We start from the raw sequence: 9,935 nt of genomic DNA, 5'->3' as shown, positions 1-9,935 counted from the left end.
AAAGAAAGAAAGAAAGAAAGAAAGAAAGAAAGAAAGAAAGAAAGAAAAAGGAAGAAAGAAAGGAAGAAGAAAGGAAGAAGAAAGAAAGAAAAAGAAGAAAGAAAGAAAAAGAAAGAAAGAAAGAAAAGAAAAGAAAAGAAAAGAAAATGCTGAGATTGTGGGAAGGTATTTATAGGTATCCAGTAATCAATATGATGTGTGTATGTATGTATGCTGCACTAATGAAGAAGCACTGAAAACTCAGTGCTTAATACAAAATGGTTTAAGTATGCAGTGATTCCAGCAGGTCTCCAGAGTAGCTCCTTTCCAACCAATGAATCAGAGATATAAAACATCTGCCTTTATAGCTATGCTTTTGGAATACTTGGCTTCCTCACAGCAGTGGCAGGATAGGGAAAGTCAGAGGACTGGACATTGGCTTTTAAATGTTTGAGCCCAGAACTGTCATATGCCACTTCCACTCAGAGCCTAACATGACTCTACCCGGTTCTGAAGGGAATAGGAAATTTGAAAGAGCACATGGAATCCAGTGGATAATATTCATTATCCTTCTAAGCCACATGATATCCCTGCAAGATATGTTTTAATATCCCCATTTTCTAGAAGAAAGGATACATTTTAACAAACGCACCCAGTGCTTCTGATGCTTACTTATTACAGTTGGAGAGCCACTGCTCTTTGGCACTGAATACAGGTGCTCACCTAAGGGTTGATAGCAGTGACATCCAACAAGAATATTCACACCACAGTGACTTAGCAGTTGTTAAAACCACTGGGCCTGTGGACCCACCCAAAGAGAGGCTGAATTTGGTCATGTGTGTTTCTTTAATGGTTTTCCAGTTGGTTCTGATGTGCACTCCTGGATGAAACCACTGAATTAACAGTTTTTAAGTTAGGACAAGAAGTAGAGAGGGTCTATATAGCATATACAGTCACCTCTGGGGACAAAAGGCAGCATTTACTGCAGGGATTAAAAGCACAGGCAAAGATGTAAGCTTTCTAGTAGGGCTAGTTACTAAATTCCTCTCTGCCCTTGTCATCTGTTAAATAGAGTAATAATAATGTGAAACTTATATGGTTATTGTGATTATTGGATATGATAAGGCAATTAAGGATTAAGCACAATGCCTAGTGTTAGGTGTTTAACAAGTGTTAGCTGTTAATTTATCACTATTTTCACTGATAAGATAAATTAGATAAAATGGCAGGCAGGAAGGAGAAACCCTTAAAACCACAGCCTCTGTATAGCGGCTAAAAGCAAATAATTTGGAGTCATAAAGTCTGGGTTCAAATCTAAGTTTCATTCATACCTTGGGCAATTTATAAAAACTGATCTTTGTCACTAATTTTCTCATCTAGAAAAAGAAGGGAAAGATTAAGAGGGGACAGAAAGAGATAATACATGTAAAATATGTAGGACCGTGTCTGGCACAGAGTCAGTTTTCAACACATTATTATTATAATAATGAGGCCATAATTCATTCAGGGATTCTTCACAATCACCCTTAACAGGTCTATTAGAAAGTGAAATCCATGTAAAAACACTGACTTTCCTGAACAATTCAAGCACAGTTTCTTTGCTGGAAAGAGGTCCTACGAGCATAATGCATGTTTTCTTCTTTGCTCCGTGAGCATGGGTTAGGAACTCAAGAAACTGAAGTTCAAGCTTGACCCTGTCACCAAGTAACAAGTTGTGTGACTTCAGTCAAGTTTGTTACTATTTCTGAACTACAGTGGAAAGGTGAGTGGCATCTAAAAGAATGAGGATTAATTACATAGATCAAAATTCGAGGAAGCTTGTCTCTTGCTAAAGAATCAATACAACAAGTCTATTACAAAATATAGACATGAGCTGATGAAAGCTTATCTAGCACATCTTGGGATCAGTAGTCAATCTGAATAACAACCAGAATTTGGTGTAAGTCCAATTTTAAATAACTGTAAAATTGCCTGTCACCTAAAACAAAAAAACAAAACAAAACAAAAACTTGGCAAGGTTTTGTATTTTTAGCCTCTCTGAAATTCTGACTAAAATAAAATTGTTATATTGCATTGTGTTATTTTTTTTTCTTGTTTCTCCCAAATACTCATTCATTTCCTGAAATGGTAGCAATGCCCAGAAAACAACATGGTCAAACAATCATTCAAAAAAAAAAAAAAAAAAACAGTCTTCAGTGGAATCAAAGCAGTCTCCTTAAAAGGATTTTTACAGTCAAGATGTTTTTGAGTCATAAAAAATAAAATTCAAATATTAAACAACAATGTGATAAAATAATCTATAAAACTCTATAGCTCTAGTTAAGTCTATGAATGACAGTCTCCATGATCATGTATGACAGAAAATGTCTACTCTATTTTCCTTAGCTTACCCCAGAGTTGCTCCCCTGTAGAAGAAGAGATTTGGGTTTATTCTGACTTTTACTAATCTCTTTTGTAGAATGATTATCCCCTCTGGGTTCATCTGGATTAACTTCCTTGATAAACCGATGGGCAACATCCAATACATTGGATAATCTTTGAGATTTTGCCTGTGAAAAAAGAAACAAAATAGTTCTAAAAAGACTAATATGTCAGTCTAAGTAACTTAGATACATTAAATCATATTTTTATTAGTCTATGATTACTAAAATCCAATACATTTTATTTAATATTTCAAAATACAAATTGACATTTATATCAACCAACATAATAGTGATAGCTGCCAGCTATCGAGGAGCTGGTTTGGTCTCATACTACCCCAAGTATCTTAAAAACATATTTAATCTTCAAGTCAACTTGAAAGCATTACTATTTTTGTCTCTGTTTTAAGGATAAAGAAATGAAAGCTCTGATGGTTTAAATAACTTAGGCCTGGTCACATGGTGAGTGGGTGGCAGAGCTGGGAAATCACCCCAGGTGTGTATAATTCTAATGACTCATAGCCTTTCCACTATGTCAACCCCAAATAGATAGATGTGTTATTTTTGTACAACATAGCTAAAGAACTAAATATAGCTGATCTAGTAGGAGCCTGAATAAGCAGTAATGAGTATCCTTGGTGATAAAACATCTTTAGAAAGCATTAACTATTCAAAAGTGCACATCAGGAAGTGCCTCTTACCTGTAGGTTCCTAGTAAACCCCAAGTTGTTCCTCATTTAGTATCTTTGCTCATGAGTTTCACTTACCAGGGAAGCCTTCCCTCCTCTACCATTTTCTTTGCCTGGCAGACTCCTACTTCTTCTAGATTCATCCCAAATTACTCCCACAGGTGTAGGAACCTTTCTTTGTCCTCCTCACTCTGGCTGTGTGAGGGGCCCATCCTCTGTACCCTCTTCATACCCAAATTAGATCTCTAGTAGCCCATACAATATTGATTGTACATCACCTTTTGGTGTCTATCTATTCCTTTTTTTTTTTTTTAAAGTCTAGAAGCTTTATTGATACTTTGCTTTTACAGTTCACCATATAAGTTCAAATAAGTTAAAAATCTTGTCTTCTTAAATCTTTCTATGGCTACCATAGTGCCTGGCATATAACATATGGTAAAAATAAGGTGGTGGGGAGGGAGAGGAAGAACTGAAGAATTAAAATAAATGACTGAGAAAAAGAATTCAAAAAACCTCTCCACGTGCCTTCAGAGTAGCTGAAAAGGAAAAGGCAACTCTTGGAAAGGGCCTGTTCTTTGAGGGGTCTCCTATCAGCAACTATTCTGATCTGCCCTAGGACTCTGCAGGATTCTGGGTCCCATTTGAGCTTGAACCAAACAACCTACAGGGTGAGACTCTGAAAACCTGATATTAGAAAGACAAGCAATAGGTTGTACTCCTTTAGCAAATGTCCTCAAGATAGAGAATAACTTCAGCAGGGATTAGAAATAATTATTTTGTACTTTCTCATGGAAATATTCATATTTTTAAATTTTCATCTAGTTACCTAAATAACTAGATTACACTGAAACTTTCCAGTTACGACCTTTTACAGATCTGTTAAGATTCACTGCAACCTCATTCTGGAATGAACCAGTGAAGATCAAATTAATTAGTGTAATTTCATGCTGAATTAATGAATTATCTATGAAAAATGACTAATGTGATCTATGCACATTTATATATACATATATGTATGCACAGATATCAGTGATATCTGTTTTAAATTTTCCCAGTGATCTATATAATCTATATATCATTATTTCTATATCTATAACCTATATAATCGTTATTTTTAAGAGAAATTCAAGCCAATGGTAATGCTTTACCAAAACAAATATTTTTTTTTAAACAGAGTAGTCCAATATAAGCCTGATTTTAAATTCCCTAGAGTAGAGATCTATTGATTTCAAAGATGGTTAGAAGGTCTAGTTTCCATTTTACACATTCTTAAAAGTAGTAAAAACAACAGTATTAATTTTTCATAAAACTATCAAGATAGAATTATTATTCAAATACATGTTGACTTACATAACACAAATCAAAGATTATTCCTGTCCTAAAATGAATTCTGCTATCAATGTTCCAATGAATTGTTATAACATTTTTAGGTAGCATTTTAAGAGACTCTGAAATGGCACACACACAAAAATGATTCCATTTTTAAATTTACTGCTAAAATATATGATAAACATCATGGATAATTAATAAAATGAAATGCTATAACTGAATATCTTAAAGTTCTATTAATTTGGTATAAACGAAATGCCAATAAATGGGAATTTTCTTTCCTTAAACATCTTACATTTAAATATTACTTTTCTTAAAATTGTTTTTAATTTAAAAAATATTACTTTTCTCAGTTGTAAGAATGTAAATACATTTTTCTTATTCTTAAAATAAGCATGCAAGGAAAGGGACAGATACTATGATCCCCATTACATAGATAAGGAAACTCAAGCTCATATAGCTTAGGTCAAAGTCAAATGGATACAAAATATTGCAGCTTGAGTTAGAACCAAGATCTTCCTTCTCTCAGCCTAATTCCTTTTCCCTACTGAATTACACTAATATAGATAATGTGTTTTACTTTTGATTTCTTGAGACTTAAAATATATTAAATTTTATCTCCATAGATATGAACATTTTTCCTTCCTTTACAAAAAAAATTTTAATTATATATACAATTAATTATATATATAATTGCTTATGCAGAGATTACATTGTTTAGTTTTTGTTTCTAACTATTCTGCTTATTTTCATGTTTGACTAGGCACTAGCAAATTGAAAGGAGAAACAGATTCTCCTTTTACTTGTCTCATCTACTACCTGGTGAGGAGGCAAGTGAACTTTGCAAAAACATAACAATTTTCCTTCCTTTACAAAAAAAAAATGTAATTATATATATAACTAATTATATATATAATTGCTTATGCAGAGATTACATTGTTTAGTTTTGTTTCTAACTTATTCTGCTTATTTTCATGTTTGACTAGGCACTAGCAAATTGAAGGGAGAAACAGATTCTCCTTTTACTTGTCTCATCTACTACCTGGTGGGGAGGCAAGTGAACTTTGCAAAAACAAAACTTCTGAACGACAAAATTAAAAGTATTCTATAAGAGTAAAATTCTAGAACACACTTAAAATATCTATCTCTTAATTAAGAGGTATAAAATTTAACAAAATCATTAAGATTAGAAATTTACCACACTACTATAACTTACTATTTTAAAATACTTATAAGTTCCTAGGTATGTGAAAAATATATCATTTATGTGTTAATGATTTGCAACTTCCTGTTCTCCAGATCCAATTTCCCATGCTTATTCCAGAGAAGAATCTATAATCTGGGTGGAGCTTATGATAGTTCAACAGAATGTGAGAAGTAGTAATGAATTTTACTTCTACTGGCAAGGTGGTAAGAAACTACCCCTTTTCCTGTTCAGCAAGCTTGCTAGATGGATGTACAGTGACCTTGGGAGTAACACATCTAAGATGGTGGTGCTACACATTAAAGTCCCCAAATCAAGAGGGAAGGAGATGTTTAAAACAGAGATGTCTTAGGAACATCCATGTTGAAATCTAGGTGAGTAAAAATTAAACTTTTACTGTTTTAAGCCAATGATATTTGGGGGTTCTTCTTCTACTTCAGCAAGCATTACCCTAATATATAGCCTCATATTTGGAACTATTCCTAACTGGATATTCTGTTTTACCGAGGGGAAAAAAAAAATGTTTTAAGGGCATTTCCTATTAAAAACACACATCAACATATTATTTCTATGCCTTGCCAAAGTTTTCCTCTCTACTTGGAAAGGGTAGGTTTCCTGTTATAATTCTACTTATCATTTTAGGCCCAGATCAAGTGTTATCCAGTTCTAATGTATCTCAATGGCATTATAAAAAATAGCTCAGAAGGGCAAATTATTTAATCTCTCTGAAACAAGTTTTCTTCTTCAACTAACTGCACCAAAATTTACATATTTTCTTTTTTGTTGTTGTTTTGTTTTATGTGGCCTTATAACTCCTTGCTTACATCAGTACTAGAGCTTTGCTCATCAATGTGTAATCTATATATCAACAGCAGCAGCATCAACTGGAAACTTGTTAAAAATACAAAATCTCGGGGCGCCTGGGTGGCTCGGTCGTTAAGTGTCTGCCTTCGGCTCAGGTCATGATCCCAGGATCCTGGGATCGAGCCCCGCATGGGGCTCCCTGCTCTGCGGGAGGCCTGCTTCTCCCTCTCCCCCTCCCCTTGCTTGTGTCCCCTCTCTCGCTGTGTCTCTCTTTGTCAAATAAATAAATAAAATCTTTAAAAAAAAAATACAAAATCTCAGGTCCCACTCAGAACCACTGAATCAGAATCTGCAGCTTACCATGTAATTTGAATGTTCATTAAGGTTTAAGAATCATGTGTCATACCGTTCAGTTGCATTACAATTGGTTGAATACATCTGTCTTCCCTTTCATGATTATGAATTCCTTGAGAGAGGGGACCATGTCTTATTCTAACTTATCCATGTTTTTTATCACCTTCTTTTGCCCCTCCTCCCTGCAGCCCTATCCTTCACACTTTGCAACCAGAACATTGCTTGACGCTGGTTAAGTACTTGACAAATGTTGGTTGAATCAAATTTCACTGATTTACTGACATAAAAATGACTAAAAATTCTATTTAAACATTCCTTCCCTATACCCAAGCTATCTAAGTCAGTATCAACACAGACAGAATCAATGGCATTGTTAATAATAGCATAAAAGGGAAAATCACTTACCTTTCTAAGCCTATAAAATGAAGACAATATCTACCTTACAGAGATGTTGTGAAAAATATACATCCTGTATGAAAATCACCTACCAAATTGATGACACAAAGTACTGCATCCAAATGATTGCTACCATTTTATCTATATCACAATATACTACTTCTCTGTAAGTAAGAGAAATAGTTCAAATATCCCAAAAATAGGATTCCTATTCAATTCAATAGACAGAGGTACGACATCTGATTATGGTATAGTGAAAACATCAGTAAATAATTCTATCCCCATAAAACAAATGTTAGACTGGATAAATTTTTTAAAACTATTTCAGGGCTCTGAGATCAACCAAAAGCTAACAAGAAGTTGAGAAGTATTTACTCAAGGAAAACGACTATGACATTACTGAAGAACAGCAAAAATCTATGGCTCTTTCTTAGATCTCCTTTCCCAAGTTGGTCAATGTTACTAGGGCAAGACTGAACAAGGAGTGTACTTGATTCCTGGCAGAGGGCAGAATCTTAAAATTATAGTGGCATTATCAGTGAACTAGCAAATTTGGTTATAAATGAATGGGGAAAACGCACAGCTATGACAGCCTGAGGCTTTGGTCCCAATTAGGGTGAGCAGTGGACTAGTCAAAACATTTAATGGGATGATTCTGAAAAGGAGAGAGTTATAGAGGGGCTGCTTAAAAAATGGAAATCATATGGGGCGCCTGGGTGGCTCAGTCGTTAAGCGTCTGCCTTCGGCTCAGGTCATGGTCCCAGGGTCCTGGGATCGAGCCCCGCATCGGGCTCTCTGCCGAGCGGGGAGCCCGCTTCTCCCTCTCCCACTCCTCCTGCTTGTGTTCCCTCTCTGGCTGTCTTTCTCTCTGTCAAATAAATAAAACCTTTAAAAAAAAAAAAAAAAAAAAAAATGGAAATCTTAAAAATGAACCAAATGAAAATTCTTGATTATAACCTAAATAGATTATGAAATATTTGAAATGGAAAAAAAAATTCAGTGTACTTGAAGAAAGATAGAGATAAATTATCTAATTTGAAAAGTAAAAAGTAAAAGTTTAAAGAAAATGAAAACAGCCTTACAGACCTACAGGACCGCATCAAGCATCTCACATACATTTAGTGAGAGTATCAGAGAGAAATGAGAAGAAAAATATATATGAAGAAAAGATGGCTCCAAACTTAAAAATTATTACTTTAGAAATCCAAGAAGCTCAACAAGCCCCAAGAAAGATAAATATACAGATATCCATACCAAGACAACTCATAACCAAACTACTGAAAGTCAAAGGTAAACAGAAAATCTTGAAAGGAATGAGAAAAATTACTCATCACATATAAGAAAGAGCACATAAATATGAATAACAAACTGATTTTGTATCTGAAAAAAATTGAGACCAAAAAGCAATAGAATGATACAAAGTGCTAAAAGGAAAAAACTGCCAAAAATAAATCTATATTAGGAAAACTGTCCTTCAAAAATGAAATCAAACATAAAGATACTCCCAAATAGATAAAGTAAGAGATAATTCATTACCAGTAGATCGGCCTTAATAAGTACTAAAGAAAGGTTTTAAAGCTGAAAGGTATTAAATCCACCAGAAGGGGGAGCCTGGGTGGCTCAGTCTGCTAAGCATCGGCCTTCTGCTCAGGTCATGGTCCCAGAATCGAGCCCCACATCGGGCTCCCTGCTCCATGGGGAGCCTTGCTTCTCCCTCTCCCTCTGCCTGCCATTCCTCCCTGCTTGTGCTTGCTCTCTGTCAAATAAATAAAAAAAATCTTAAAAATACATACATACATACATACATACATACATAAAATCCACCAGAAGAAAGACAGATCCCCAGAAACATAAATATATGGGTAAAAATAAAAGATATTTAAATATTTTGTTTTCTCTTTTTAATTTCTTTTAAAAACATAAAGCTATATATAGCAATAACATTGACACTATATTACGGATTTATAACATTGATATATAATATATAACCTACACAAAGGAATGGAGAGAAAATAGAGTTAAAATAAAGCCAAGTTATAATATTTTACCACAGTCAGTATTAATATGAAGTGAAGTGTTATAAGATGTATATTGTAATACCTAAAACAACCACTAAATAAATATGTGCATACACATGCGTGCGCACGCATACACACACACCCAAAAAAGTAATTTCAATTGAATGATAAAAAAAATCTTTAACACAAAAGAAAGCAGTAAGGAAGGAAGAAAGAAACAAAAAAGATAAGGCATAGGAAAAACAAATAGCAACATGGAAGATGTAAATCCAATTACATCATTAATTACATTAAATATGAATGGACTAAACCCACCAATTGAGACAGAAATTGTCAGGCTTGGTAAAAAAAATAAAAAGCAAAAAAAACCTGCAAGACCCAAATATATGCTGTTGATAAGAGCCTGACTTTAGATCCAAAGACAAATAGGTTAAAAGTAAAAAGATGAAAAATATATATCTTGAAATTAATAATCCTAAGAATGTTGGAGGGGCTATATTAATAAGACAAAAAAAAATAGGAAGAAGAGGGATATTTTATAATAATGAGTCAATATAAAAGGAAGCTATAGTTATATTTATGATCAATTATATCTATAACAATTACGTATGTAACAACAGAACCGCAAAATATTTCAATCCCTTCCTCAGAAATTAATGAAACAGCTAGGCGGAAAGTCAGTAAGGATTTAAAAAACTTGAAAACCACCATGAAGTAATTTAATCTAAGAGACAAAGAACCC

The 9,935-nt window shown here is 34.0% G+C and overlaps 1 protein-coding gene across 5 annotated transcripts in view; it reads right to left on the bottom strand.

Annotated features, from left to right (window-relative positions):
- Positions 1-9,935, bottom strand: part of ZBBX (zinc finger B-box domain containing) — a 121,548-nt gene that overhangs the window by 58,258 nt on the left and 53,355 nt on the right. For all 5 annotated transcript variants that reach the window (XR_004299854.1, XM_032407277.1, XM_032407281.1 and 2 more), the window contains one exon: positions 2,370-2,528. Coding sequence is in view for 4 of the 5 variants with exons in the window: in XM_032407277.1 (XP_032263168.1) it covers positions 2,370-2,528 (159 nt within the window). In the remaining variant the exon portion in view is untranslated. The remainder of the gene's footprint in view (positions 1-2,369; positions 2,529-9,935) is intronic.

Source organism: Phoca vitulina, unplaced genomic scaffold (assembly GCF_004348235.1).
Source record: "Phoca vitulina isolate PV1807 unplaced genomic scaffold, GSC_HSeal_1.0 scaffold8, whole genome shotgun sequence".
NCBI lineage: Eukaryota > Metazoa > Chordata > Mammalia > Carnivora > Phocidae > Phoca > Phoca vitulina.
Note: the sequence above shows the minus strand (reverse complement) of the source record. Positions and strands in the feature narration are given on the sequence as shown.